The 14,329-nt window shown below is 38.9% G+C and overlaps 3 protein-coding genes across 4 annotated transcripts in view; 2 read left to right on the top strand and 1 right to left on the bottom strand.

Moving 5' to 3' along the window:
• FAR1 (fatty acyl-CoA reductase 1) overlaps positions 1-5,700 on the bottom strand; it is an 83,779-nt gene extending 78,079 nt beyond the window's left edge. Inside the window, exon 1 of the mRNA XM_032187856.1 lies at positions 5,650-5,700. The gene's annotated coding sequence lies outside the window, so the exon portion shown is untranslated. The remainder of the gene's footprint in view (positions 1-5,649) is intronic.
• PTH (parathyroid hormone) lies at positions 220-1,347 on the top strand. Its single transcript, XM_032187857.1, has 2 exons — positions 220-305; positions 1,119-1,347. The coding sequence occupies exons 1-2, from the start codon at positions 220-222 to the stop codon at positions 1,345-1,347; spliced, it is 315 nt and encodes a 104-aa protein (XP_032043748.1).
• Positions 5,701-5,787: 87 nt separating the features above from the next.
• The window catches only part of BTBD10 (BTB domain containing 10), a 29,497-nt gene continuing 20,955 nt past the window's right edge, over positions 5,788-14,329 (top strand). Inside the window, exons 1-2 of one of the 2 annotated variants that reach the window (XM_032187685.1) lie at positions 5,788-5,853; positions 12,802-12,960. In XM_032187685.1, the coding sequence (XP_032043576.1) occupies positions 12,860-12,960 (101 nt within the window). In that variant the 5' untranslated portion in view covers positions 5,788-5,853; positions 12,802-12,859. The remainder of the gene's footprint in view (positions 5,854-12,801; positions 12,961-14,329) is intronic. The other variant, XM_032187686.1, reaches the window with a different exon arrangement.

Raw genomic sequence — 14,329 nt, 5'->3', positions numbered from 1 at the left:
GCTCACAGAATTTTTTAGACTTGCCTACAAAGTAAGTTGCTCACAAAACTTAGTATAGAACTAAATTCTTCTGTTGCATTCCTTACTCTAACCCATTTCATGAGAAGAATGCTTTTAAAGTCACTTCTCTGATGTCTTTCTTCAACCTTTCTTTTTTAGAACAGTAATTACCTGAAATACAGATTTATACATGTATTAATTACTATCTTTGCAGACAAAATGACTTCTATAATAAGACTGGCCAAGACTGCAATGATTTTATCTGCCATATGCTTTTTTACAAACTCTGATGGAAGACCAATGATGTAAGTACATTATTACACACTTTGAAATTTTGCAGGATAATGTTAGCTGTTCTTGAGAAGATGGTTTGTCTGTATATAAGTTTATGTGTATGTCAGGCTTTCTATCCCTGTTTTTGAACCACTTGGCCCAGCCAGCCACACTGTCTTCTAGATACATCTTTAGAGATCTCATACACAGAGTTCTTAAACATTTTTTGAAAATAGTGGAGGAAGAAAAGTCATGTAAGTGTTCTCTTAGGAAGATCACTGGGGACGGTTGGACCAGATGACCTTGGAGGTCTTGCCCAACCTTAATGATTCTGTGATTCTGATTACATGTTTGGAGGATCCTAAATAGAAAAACATCTTTCTTATTGTGCAAGAGTCTAGCTGGACCTCACCTGTGGGCACTAACATCAATCAGCATTGAGATACAAATCCACAGGAAACCATGCTTCCTTAACTCTAGTGTTCATAGAAGAGTACTCTGAACAAATACCATAATTTTATTAATCAGTTAACTCTTGCCATGTTAAGCCCTAAGCTCAACTACAACAGATAAAATAAATGGTAAATATACAAACACTATTATCATGGAACCGGACTACTTCCCATTTTTGATGCCTTCTGACTAATATACCTATTGTCATTAACAAATTACCATCCACCTTCCTCCTCTTCTCCAGATGTTATTCTATCTCTGACAAATTAGAAAGGAAGGTTGTACAGCTCTGTATTGCTGAACATTACAAAAGTTTCCAAGCCTGGGTTTTGAGAGAAAATCACGAATTCAGAAAGACTCTGCATCTGTTCCTTTGCTTTCCTTTCTTTCAGGAAAAGATCAGTGAGTGAGATGCAATTAATGCATAACCTTGGAGAGCATCGACACACTGTGGAAAGACAGGACTGGCTTCAGATGAAACTGCAGGATGTGCACAGTGCCCTTGAGGATGCTAGGACCCAGGGGCCTCGAAACAAGGATGATATCATCCTGGGGGAGATAAGAAGTCGGAGGCTGCTCCCTGAGAATTTGCGGGCACCAGGGCAGAAAAAAAAACATTGATCTGGACAAAGCTTATATGGATGTACTCTTTAAAAGAAAGCCATAATGAAAAGACCAAGAGCATTATATCTGTCCAAGTAAGCATGTGTCTGTAGATCACTGATCAAGTAGGGCATTTTATTATTATTTATTCAAACTACAATAACGATTAAAGGCTCCTTTCAAGACTGTAGCCCCACTGAGTTAGGCATTTCACAGCCAAATAAAAAAAATGTATTTACAGGCCATCCATGACCATTGCTGCTAATTTCTGGGTATCTTTTAAATAGCTAATATACCTTACAAATTTCCAGGGAAATTAAAAACAAACAAACAACACCATAAGAAAGCTAAAAATCATTTAAGACCAGTTCTACCACTCTTATACAGAGAGCATTTGTCTGTAATCATTAGGTCTACTTGCCCTGTTAATCAACAGTGCATAAATGCATCTGGCCAAGGGTTAAACTTTAACTTTGTACTAATGAAAATATGTAAACTTAAATCCACATTTATTTTCAGAAGAAGGCCTAAAACCAGATGAAACTGAATTGCATAGCAAAAGCTGCATGATAATAATTTCAGATTAAAGACTGCAAATATGAAAAATAGAAGCAGGAAAGTAAAGCTTAAGTTTAAAGTAGAATGAAATAAAATTAAAACAAGTTCTATATGAAATAGAAGAATGGAATTTTGCAAAACACAGAAACAAAGGGAAGGTTTGATTAACTTCCCCTTTTTCAAAGGATGACAATCCATAATTAATTGCAGAAACCGTGGGAGCAGAGATGGTAGCACATATTTATTCATGTCCCTAACTATATAACTGGGAAGGATTCTACACCAGACAATCACAATTGAAACAAAGATGTTGTAATACTTACATTTGTCCATCCTTCAGTCTATAAACTATCTATCTACGAATTTCTGCATATTGTGTTTAGGCCTCATGGGTAAATAATGTTTGTTTGTGAGACTACTGGCTCTCATAAGTTAAATTACTTATTTCACATGTACACTTTTATAAAATTGGGATCGCAGTTTGTTGAATCCCTGAAATGAAAATTAGCATGTAGAAATCAACATCTGGTACAAGAACCATTAGATATAATACATGAAAACTCTGAGCAGGATTCAAAAATAATTGGACATAAATACAGATGGGGAAAAAATAAATATTTTTTAAAAAGGCAGCAAATACAAAATTATTTTGAATGGTATATACAAATATGTGCTTAGGAGCTCAACCACTTCTGACTAACAAGACTGTTTTCTCGGCAGGAGTAATGGCAGTTTCCTCCAAACTTGCCATTGCCAGAATTCAAACCTAGATGAATTGCTGCTCTAAACTGCTGCCAAAACATCTGTGTATTCCCATATCACTTCTTGTTTGTTTGATGCCTAGCACACCTTGGGGAGCCTAGTGAAAAACTCACAAATAATTACAAATATAAATGCAATCTGCTGGAGGCTAGAAAGGCACTCATAACTAGTGAACTGTAGTTCATAATCTAGGCTGTATCTTTACTAATCTAAAGGCCCTGGTGCTGCAAGCAAGCAAGCAGATGACATAGCAGTGCACATCAGTGTGCCCAACACGCAGGGAATGACTCCATACCACTTGTCTCTTTGTAGAATTGCCTTAAAATGCACTTTCTATTTATTCTTTTATCTGACATCTGTGCTAATTTAAATAAAATTGCATTTTTGTACCTATGTCGCACATATGTATTACAAAATAAAGTGGACCAAAAGCTCTTGGACATTACTTGAAAGCATAACTGACTGAGCTGTCACTATTTAGCATTTTGGGCATGATTATCAAACCATTTTATTTTATCACAGCAATATAAATGCAAAAAAAAAAAAAAAAAAAATCTTTCCTTTAATCTTTCCTGCATACAAAATCATCCTGATGGTTAAAAATAAAGGTGTTTACCTACAATGCACAAGTTCATCTTCACCTGGCCTAATGTGTGCAACTTTGGTTATCTGTTTCACAGATTAAGGGGACTAGGAAGAAATAGGACCACTAAAGCAGCTACATATGATTATAAATAGTAACAACAGCAGCCAGAATAGAAATAAAAAGAGGCATGATAAAGATCTATGGAAGAATTAACAGTACAGAGAAACAAATGGTATTGACCTCCTATCTTCCTACAGGAACAGTAAACCAGAGGCAAAGGATTGAGCTTGCACATGGCCAAATACTAGCTGTTAGCTAGTATGAACCAAAATCAAATCTCCAGACAACATTGCTGGAGGAGACACTTCAGTCATGATTCTCCAGTGTATGCAAGCTCTTTTCCCTGCCTTAGATTTACACCAGCGTTTCTATTTGCATCTAAGCACTGAAGTTTGCTCGCATTTCACAACAGAATTGACATGCATGTGACCACCAATGGAGACTTCCTGTGTCTCCTGTTACAGTGAGGTAAGGTTAGAAAAGTAGTAAGTCCACATCCTTTCTCATCCATAGGATCAGCCTCCCAAAGATGGGGTCCTACAGCGTCTCTATAAGGCCTCATCCCTTCCTTGAAGAATGCAGTTTCTATGCATCCAAGGCAGAAAACCTTGTTTTCTGGTTTGACAAAGGCCTTTTGCTAAGACCTGTGCCCTCAAACACCTCAAACATCTGTGCAGATGGACATCTACTGTACACACCTCTTTTAGATAAAATTATCAGTAAAAAGAAATATAATTGTGATTCATCATGATTCATCACTGAAACATCAAGCATTAACATCAATATCCATTCTCAGGGGAAATAAAAACAGTGGCACATAAAAAAAAAAAAGGCATGAAATATTAACAAAGCTAAAATCATGAGAACTCCAATTAAAATCTAGACAAATGGTTAAGATCTGTAGGCAAACCCTGCTGCTGGTGATTTGTTTTTCTTAGCTTCTTCTAACTAACGCTGCTGAAAATATTGCTGTTTTGTATTGCTCAGCTTACTGTTAAATAGTGTGTAACATCTGACTCCTCATCTAGCTAGCACATTCAAATGCTTTTGTGCAGCCTGCATTGGCTGTCATTGTTTTTACCCATGGATTTCTAGAACTGCATGGTTTGCCTCTGTGTGGCTACTGTAAAGAATGGAAAACAGAATTCATTTAACGGATTCACATCTGCAGCAAAGCTTCTGTCTTTTATGGGGCATTTTGGTATAGTAATGACAGAAATCCTGGGTCAAAGGGCATTGGCTATCAAGTTCCAGTCTTTGGAATTTGATAGCCAATTTGTCAACTTCTTTCACTGGCTTGGTAATGTTGAAAAATAAACAACAGCAATACATCTTTAAGTCTGACAATACCCAAACTCAGATTATCAGGCACATTTCTGCAACACTCCCACCTGAATCACAAATATTACTTTGGCTGGTGTCACTCTGGTAATGACTCACTGCACAATAGCTAAGATGTACATAACTGAGTCCAAAGGAATTTTTGTCACATGTATTTCTTCACATTCAGACATCTCTCGTCCTCTTTTACCTTCCCTCTTAAGCTCTTATCTTCTTCTCTCCATTTTCATAACAATCAGCTAAAAATGGCTTAAGCTTTCAATACCACTGCCCAAAAGCCAGCTAGTGCAATTTAAGCACTTAAATAGATGTGCAATCCATAATATTACTGTTTCCAGCATTTCTTGCATTGATTTCTTAACTAAGAACCCTGCTCAAGGTGAATAGACAGGATATAGATTGAAATTCCCTCTTACCTGCATGATTTCCCTGGGAGGTCTGGCCCAACAGAGGCTTAGAACAGCATTTTATGAGGCTCTGAGATGCCCCCATGCACAATGGGGCTGCCCCAAAATAACCACTGTGCAACCAAACTGGCTTCCCACCATGCTCAAAGGGGAACAGACAGACATTCAAAACTTGCAGCATGGCTTTGCTCTTCCTCCTTCCAGACCCTCCACTAGTTCTCATTTGCTTGAGCACTCTTATTACCTTAAGTTCTTCAGCTCTTCACCTGATAGTAAAGATGTGTGTGCTTAACAGTGGTGATAATAAAGGATATCCTAGAAAACAGACGGCTGTTGCTTTCAGACATGGGCACGGCTGGAGCGTGGTACCTGATTTTCTCCCTGCGTGGGGAGCGCTCAGGGCTCAGTGTCACCCCAGCAGCTGGGGCACCTGCGCACACTGAAGATGCCGTAACACGGAACATGGCAGCCCCGCAGGGGAATCACGGAATGAGACACATTCACCGAGTATATTCCTAACAGGACTGCAGATGGCGCAGCCCGAGGAACCCAGAGGACCGCACTAAGCCGAAACGCGTCTCTCGGGTTTACCCGGCAGCGGCTCACCACAAGCAACGGGCGGCGCTCGCTCCCCAACGCCGCCTCTGAGGAAGGCCCTCCCGTAGCAACTGCGTCGCCGCGCGCCCTCAAAGTCTCGCGAGATCTCAGCGCCACCGTCTCCTCCCCTTGCGCGACGATGCGGCTCTCGCGAGAGGTGGTGGTCGCCGGGCCTGGGCGCAGCGGTGGGGGCTCGGCCGCGGCGCCGTGTGGGTGAGTGGCGGCGGGCGGGGGGGCCGGGGCCGGGGCCGGGCGTGTTTGCGGCCCTGCTCCCGGGGAACTGCACGGCGCCTTCAGAGGGGCGTCGCGGTAGCGCCGGGTGGGTCTCGGCACGGGCGGCGCGAGGGCGGCACGGAGGCAGAGCCGCCCCGCACGCTGCCCTGCCCTGCTCCCCGAGCAGAGCTGTGCCTGCCCCAGGATTGCCAGAACTAATTATCTTCTATATATATATATATTTTTTTCCCCCACATAACCACATCTTATTTGCAGAAAAATATTTAATCCCTCCGTGGTGAAGCTGTCACAGTGTAACTATGTGCTAGCTGCCCAGCGTTACGTCTTTTTTTCTGCTTCTGCATCCTGTCCTTTGTATCCCCCATCTCACCCCGCCTGTCGCTCCAGAACTCTTTCTGTTCAGAACTGGGGCCCAGCTCCGTCTCAGATCTTCCCCAGGTTTGTTCCTGTCAGTTGCCTGGCTCCTCTGCCCGAAGTAGAGGATGTCTGTTGTATCTTTCTGTCCCTCGCTGTTGGCTGGCTTCTAAAAGTTCAACTACCTGCTCAAAACCTGGCTTTTCCAAAGTAGCCTTTGGACTGTTTGTTTTGTTTGACTTATTTTTTGTCTGCTTCTGTCTTCGTGAATCATTTTTGGTAACTTATTTAAGGAGTGCTTAAGTGCTGCTTCACCTTCAATAATTCTTTTTCTGGAAGACCCTCTTTTTCTCTTTTCTATTTGCTATTAAACTAGATGGTCCAGAAATGCAGCTCAAATTATCAGCTTCACGCAGTTGACAGTTCTTGACCGAACACTTTGCACTTGTTTTGTTTTATCTGATTTAAAAATATCCCTCTGCATCATCTTGCAGGGGTTAATTTGAACTCATATACCTTGAACACAGTCAAAAGGAACTAGCTGATTTTTGACCATTTCTCTGTAGTTAAGGAATGCTCTTCCACTGCATTAGTTTTGTCAATCTGTTATCGTCTCTGACTAGGTCTCTTTCATGCAAAACATCACAGATATTTTTTTTTCCTCTGTTAAGGTAGACAACTTCTCTTCCCAGGGACTTTAAATATTACATCTATGTTTGTCCCATTTCTGTCTCCAAAAATTCATTAGAGTGAATGGTGTCCTGTCTGTGGTCATCATTGAAATCTACTCATGATGCTGTTTCACACAGTTCTTCAGACAAATTTTTCAGCACATTTATCCAGTTTTATCCAGTTACATTTATCTCATGTAACTCACTGTATTCATTCTTGGAGCCCAGTTTTCCTTTTTTATTCACAGTGGCACTTGAAAATGGTAAAATGGTTGATGTGTGGCTGATTTATTAATCACAAATGTCATCACTGTTGTTTTTTCCTGTCTCTTTGTTCCAATTTGTATTCTTTCTTAAATTATATGCTTGAGACTGGGGTTATCTCCTCCTCTATGTATACAGAAGAATTAAAATCTCATAATGAGCTAATATTTTTCAGCACTGCTTTCCTCAACAGTGTTGCTTAAATATGGGCATGGTACTGTTCCTTATCAATGCATGTAGCTTTTAAGAATACATATACAACCAAGTGCTAGTTTAGAATTCATGCAAACTGTGGAAAAATATTTGGGATTTCTTTACTGCTGAGATTTATTTGTTACTGCTGGTGTGATCAGTGCTGTAGACCTTGCTTGTTACTTTGTAGACAAAGAAATCTACCTGATCCCCTGTTTTATGGTATTCATCTCCTTGTTGGTGAGGCGTGCTACAAAGTCCTATGTCTTTTCTTTGTTTTATGTTGCTGAGCCATGTGTGATGGCAGTGATAGAACCCAACTTTGTGCTGCTACTGCAGTGAGGATTCTGATTTTGTCTAGAAGTTGCTCAATCCATTGACTGTTTTTAAATTATTATTTATTTATTTTAGAGGTAAACCTAGTCTGATTTTACTCATTGGACCCTAATATAGAAGGGGGAAAAAATCACCTGCCTTCTGCTTTTTAGGTTTTCAATGTCAGATAACTTTATAATATGACCATAAAACAGCTAAAGCCTGCAATATAGTCACTGTGTATCTGTTACTCATGGTGCTATAAAAATGGGGGAATATCAGCTTCATGTGACTGTTTCTATTTTTTTTTTTTCTTACTCATTAAAAGAAGCTTCAATCTTGACCTACTAGCTTCAGTGTTAGTACTGCATTGCAAAGGATGTTTCTTAGCTATGCTTTTATCATTGTAAGTTTGATAACATTTCAATGGTGAGGACTCATAAAGCTGCTGTGTGTGGCTAAGTTGTGGCTGCTGTCTGTGCTAGCTTGCAAGAAACTCACTTGGCAGGTATGGGTTTCCATGATACGTGGTGTTTGCATTATTATCATGTGTACTTTGAACTGTATTCCTTAATTAGGATGTAATATCATGCTGTTCTTGCATTCCTAGTAAATCTTATTTGTAAGTTTTTTGTTGTTTATGCTTTCGTGCTTTGCCTAGAGGCAGTGAGCAGTAAACAGTCTGTACAGTCTAAGTAACTGGGAGTTTTAAGATTGCCTGTCACAAATAATGCCAGGTTTTGTCCAAGCTGGTGACCCCTCTGATTAACCTGGTTCAGCTTTACAGGGCATTTCACTGATGAAGCTGGTTAGAGCAGATGAGCTGCTGAAACCTGCCCTACTTTAGGAAGCCTTTCTGACCAATGCTTAAATCTGAGTAGCCGTAAGACTGCTGAGTAGTAGTATTCTTTCTTCATGTTGTATTCTGTACTGACAGCTGGAGCAATCAGTTCCTTGTTCCACCTGATTCTGGAATGACTTCCTGGGCTTCTGCCTCAAAAGTTGGGCTATTTTAATCTTAGTTAGCCAGGCTTCAGAGCTTTGCAGCCTTACGTTTATGCCCAATAAATATGTGTCTGGCTAGAAATGTATAGAAAGTTGTTTGAGGTTAACTTTACTCCTTTCCTGAAGGATTACTCAAGATTTTTTTTCCACCTGCGGTACCTTGAAGAATGCAAGCCCTGCATCTCACAAAAATATATGTTCTTCTGTCCACCATTGGATGTTTCCTAAATGTTGCTCAAACTGCTGTGTGCTCTTGTGTATTACCTTTTGTCATAGCACAGAAATGAATATGCTTGAAATATTATTGAACACAATCTGTTCTACTGCTATCACAAGTTAGTATATGATACGTTCTTTTATGAGCTCCTGAAGTAGTGGTGTAAACATGTTAATTACTGTTTTTTGGAGTGCATCTATTGGCTCTACTATGTACATTGCTAGTTTCCTGAACCTGTTGCGTGTCTGTCTGCAATTTTACTGTGTCTCTATAGCCTAAAAAAAGCAAATTAGTAACAATTTCAGTTTCAAGTTGATGTTAGCAAATCTATAGTGCTCTAGCTATGTTGAAAGGTTTGAAAATCTGTCTGCTTCCTGATTTGTAGCAGTACTGTTCTACAGAGTTTCTCCTTGTGCTAATTTTCAGTACATTAGCTGTTTGCAGAGGGGTCAGAAATCCCTATTTGCACCTAGAAAATTGCTTATTAGCTAATTAAATAGCAATCAGGTTAGCCAATATGCCAGTATTGTGTATTTTACACAAGATCTTCAGATCCGATTTTTTTCTTTAATGTGTTTCTAGTACCTTTACCAACATTTTTCAGGTATTTTTTTTGATTTCATGGGAGGCACTGGGTGGTGTTTGGGACCACGTCCTCCTGCACTTATATTTTGTTTTACACCCAATGCCAGAGTGTTCTGCAAGGAGATTTGCTTTTGTGTAAATTACCTGTATTGCCCACAATGTCCATCTATGCCAAACAAACAAAAAAATCCCCCAAAAAACTGTCATCATTTTAACCATGGTTGAAGCATTTATTTCTTTTGCAGAAAAAAGTGGATTTGTAAAAGTGTTTAAAATTAATCAGCTGGACTAGTTAGACACTACACAATGCAGCATTTGCTAATTGAAAAAGTAACTATCTTCAATAAGAATAATCTTATGATGTGTTTCTGTTACTTACGGTTCTAGGGGTTTGTTAAAACTTGGAATAAAACTAAAAAATACATTTGTTTATAATCAGCTTGAAAGCACTCAACAACATTCGAGAAGAATTGGCTTTGCTATAACAAGTTGTTTCTTAGAGGAGTGTTGTTTGTTAAGGTCCCCTTGAGTGGAGAATGCAGGGGAGACGTCGTTTGTAAGTCCTTAGCATGGTATGCTTGGGAATTTATATTAGAAGTTTCACAAGATGTGACTTCGGACGCTTCAGGTTGTTGATCTTGGTCTCAGAATTGTGCTCCAAGTGTCAGCTGCATGTGGGTCTGGTACTCCTGCAGTCTGCATTGCTGAAACTCTCCTGTGGCTTTTCACATGCTTTGAGCTGGGAAAAGGGAATAGGGGGCAGTCCTGTTTACTCCTTTCTGACCTTTTGTCACGTATTGTTTGTAATAGCTTAAACCTGGCACGGCACAGCAAAGCAGATTGAGGAAGTGATCCTACTTAAAAGTTTTGAGTGCATGTGGAACTATACCCTCATGTCAAGCCTGTCACTTTAATTAAATGAACAAGGTGAAGAAGGCAGAAAGCTTGACGAAACTTAGTGACCTTAAAGCACCTTTTCAGCTGCAATTTTTGTAATAACCGCTGTTTTTCCATGTCTGATGTCCTTATTTTAATGAAATAAGTAAGACCTAGCTGCTAGCTGACAAACTGGGCCTGATCAGGCAGTGGTTTGGGTCCATGTGAGAGAATGAGGTATTTATAAGGCTCCAGATGGGAAGAGGGAATTTGTGGAAACAAACAGAAGCTTGGAAAGTGAGGTTGTGTGTATGGTGCTGCACAAGCCTATCACTGCCATGCTTCAGCAAGAAGGGAGTCTCCCCAGGTACCTGCCTTAGTCAACAGCTGGGAGATGGTGACCTGCCAGGTGGGAGTAATTGCCAAGGAGTAATTGTGTCGTCCCAGGTGGAGAGTGCTCTGTGCTTCTCCATCTAAACTGCTGTTGCCACGAGTAGTAAAACTTGCTGTGTATCTTGCTTGAGTGACTTGGTCTAATGAATGCAATTTGTTTTGATCCAGGATAAAAGTTGTCCTTATTTTTGTATTGCTTGCGCATTAAAATAGTGTGTCGTACAGTGCCTGTGTCTTGAATGACAGCTGCTGAAGGAACTCGGTTCTGCATTTGTAAACCAGGCTTCCTTTCACTTGTCTCCTTAACAAGACTTTTTCCATTCTGAACTAGGTTTTAGGGTTTTTTTTTTTTTGTTTGTTTGTTTTTTGTTTTTTTGTTTTAAGTATCTAAACACACTTGATATAAGAGCGTAGATCCTATAACCTTCTGAGTATGTACTATCATCATGCAGTGACTGTGCTCTGGTAACCTGAATTTCCAGGTATAATACACACTGAAATGCTCGTTGGGACTTTTTGCATGAGGAAGTTGAGCATTTGCTATAATTTTTGATGCATTAAACCTTTAATAAAATGTTTTTTTTTCTTTCTACGACTTTGTATTTGACCTTATTAGTCTTCTAACTGAATAGTATGGAATTATAGAAACTATAGCAGGAAAAAAAACAACCATTTGGTGGAGATTATAAAAGGCTGCAGCTTTAACAATGTGACTAAGCAGCTGCTCAGCAGTTCACATGTGAATGGTGCTGAAGATAAAAGGTTAAGCAAATATCTATATTTTGGTTATACAGGAACATAAGGGATTTGCAGGACAGACTGTAAATAATCTGTTTACTCATTTTAGCTGCAAAAAATATTTAATTCTGGGAAATAGATTTCATACTATTTTCTTTGTTAAAATGGAACGTGAAAGAAAAACTGGTATGCAACTAACATTTCTAAGGAGCTAGTTCTCTGCTATTCCCCTGTAATAAAAATTTCAGGTCTAAATATAGCTGGGAGCTTTTCTCTTTTCCATGACAACAAGGTCTTTATTTGAGAAGCTACAGTGTTTTAAAGGAGAAGTCTCAGTTCCTTTGGGACTTGCTTCCAAAAAGGATAAGTTGCATAGAATGTAATGGAAATATACTAATTATGGGGGTGTGAGAATGTGATGTTTCTAAAATATTTAGCCTAAGATTTAAGAGAAATGTGGTAGGCTTGTCTATCTGTTACTGTTTTTTTCCAGATCATACAGTCATGTATGTTGGAAAAGACCTCAAAGGTCATTGAGTCACAACCACTGTAGGTGCTATAGAACCATCAGCTGGTCACTTGTGGCTGCTTCATTGCTTTTGTAACCAGGTCATTTTGATCTATAAAACTGTCTTGACAAAAGGGTTGTTTCTAGGCTTGACTTTAACACTAGTTGTTTTGGATTATTTTGAATTACAGTCACAAAGTTATTTTACCTGGGAGTGAGTTTTTAGTGGGTGTTCAACATAATATTGTACCTCAGTCAAACCAAGGGTAGGGTTATGATGATTTGTATTTTTCTATGAAATTTTGGTCTCTACTGCAAAATTCAGTCTACTGATTGGATTGAGTGTTTCTAAGTAGTGTTGTTTGTTCCATTTTGGAGTAAGGACTCAGATAAAAATGTTAATCTTAATTCTGTTTACGTTTTGGACAGCCACTCAAATTGTAAAACTAATCTTTTTACATTGGCATGTTTCTTTGAATTATGTTCATACGTTTGAAAGAAAGTGATGTTTGCCTTGTGTTTTATAACCAGTGACTTTTCTATTTGGACACAGTGCAATTAATTGTGGCAAAAGCTAAAGTTATCTGCCAACACTTATAGAACTGGTACTTATAACAAAATCTTTTTAGTGCAGGTATTAACCAAATGTGTAAAAGATTATGGTTGTATGATATAGAAGTCGTGCTTCAGAATACCCTATGTTCTGTAATTTTTAATTTAAACAATGAAAACTAACAACACTAAACTATGCATCTGTCTTTTTTCCTGTATGGCATTATTTAAAGGTAAACACTGCTCTCTTAATGTAGGTTGTGAGTGCTGCATGTGTGCTTTTGAGAGCAGTAGTGTGAGGAAGCTTACAGTGGAATGGCAGGACGGCCTCATCCTTATGACAGTAACTCCAGTGATCCAGAGAATTGGGATCGGAAATTGCATAATAGACCTCGTAAACTTTGTAAACATTCAAGGTAGGTGCTATGTACAATCTATTGCATCTCAGAACTACAATAAAAAAACATTCTAAAGGCTACTGTATCTGGTTGTGGCAAGTCCTGTCATAAATTTCATAGTTCTTTTGAAAAGAAATGCTACTTAATTCTTTTAAAACATATTACCTAACTGATTTGTTAGTTTCCCTAATTTATCTGTGCTTACGTTTGCTTTATGGTGAGTGAGATCTTTGTCTCTTTTTTTTTTTTTTCCTAAATATCTTTTGTGTATATCAAGACACATCTAAATATCTGGGGCGCTTAATATGAATGAATTGCTTCCTGTTCATTGTTTTTTAGCCATTTGGTATTCCCTGTTAAGTAGCACATTTAAAATACTTGCAACTTGGTCATGATGATACCTAATGGTTGCTTACATGCAAGTATCATGCTTTATAGCACTTTCTTTGTAAAGCTGTGTGTCTGACCTTGCTTCCACCACCATGAGGATGTTTTCTAAGTGCTTCTAGAAGATATTTTGAAATTAACTAGTGTTTTTCCAGCATATTGTGTTTAAAAAAATATTACTTAAGCCAATTAGTTACCTAGCAAATGTATGTGAAAGAACATGTTGCTGGAAATACATCCAATATAAGCATCCAAAAAAACGTGCATCTTTTGAGTTCATTGGCCTTTTAGAAACACTGAATATAACATCTGTTAGCTAGCTTAAATTGTTAGTGATGTAAGCTTTCCTACGTTTAAGATGATAGGAATAGAGTGAAGGAGCATGTTCAGTAACAGCAAGTTAATTCACATTTTTATTGTATAGATCCAGGTAAACTGGACTGCAGCATTGCCCAAAGCAGTTTGCAAGCAATTAATGTTGTTGGTTATTTTCCTGTCATTAAATCTTGGATAATTGAGAAATGTCCAAAAGGGTAGGGAAAAAAAAAAAGAATGCACTGGTAATTAAAAGGCTTACAGGGAGACACAGGTAATTATAGGCCTGTTTGTGACCTTACTTCTACAGCGAATAAAGGAATGGTTGCCGCAGAACTGAAGAGGGAGGATCCTGCTGCTGGTCACTATGGGTTTATGGAATATAGCTTTGTACAGCTGATCTTTTTGTTAAGATTAGTGTCTGGTAAGCAGTTGATCTGCCCTCCTTATTTAGGGTCAAGATGGGGCCCAGTATCACCAGATGAACAACATAGGGCATATGAGTGGAGGACTGTTCACTGTCAGGTGCCAGGCTGTAATAGCAAATGAATAATTTGTTGCTGAGTCTAGATCCCATGCTACCTCCTGACTGGTGATCTGGAATAAAACCTAGAGCAGATACTAATGCAGATGATGAATGATGGAGGAAGTATTAAATAATGAAAAGGACTCATTAACAGTGTGC

The sequence above is a fragment of the Aythya fuligula genome, chromosome 5, assembly GCF_009819795.1.
Source record: "Aythya fuligula isolate bAytFul2 chromosome 5, bAytFul2.pri, whole genome shotgun sequence".
NCBI classification, from domain to species: Eukaryota; Metazoa; Chordata; class Aves; order Anseriformes; family Anatidae; genus Aythya; species Aythya fuligula.
This window is presented reverse-complemented; position numbering and strand designations above follow the sequence as displayed.

Bases quoted from the DNA above. Each gene is read 5' to 3' on its own strand.
- PTH (XM_032187857.1), top strand. From the start codon at position 220: ATGACTTCTATAATAAGACTGGCCAAGACTGCAATGATTTTATCTGCC. The intron at 306-1,118 runs GTAAGTACATTA...CCTTTCTTTCAG, and splicing joins TCTGATGGAAGACCAATGAT to GAAAAGATCAGTGAGTGAGA.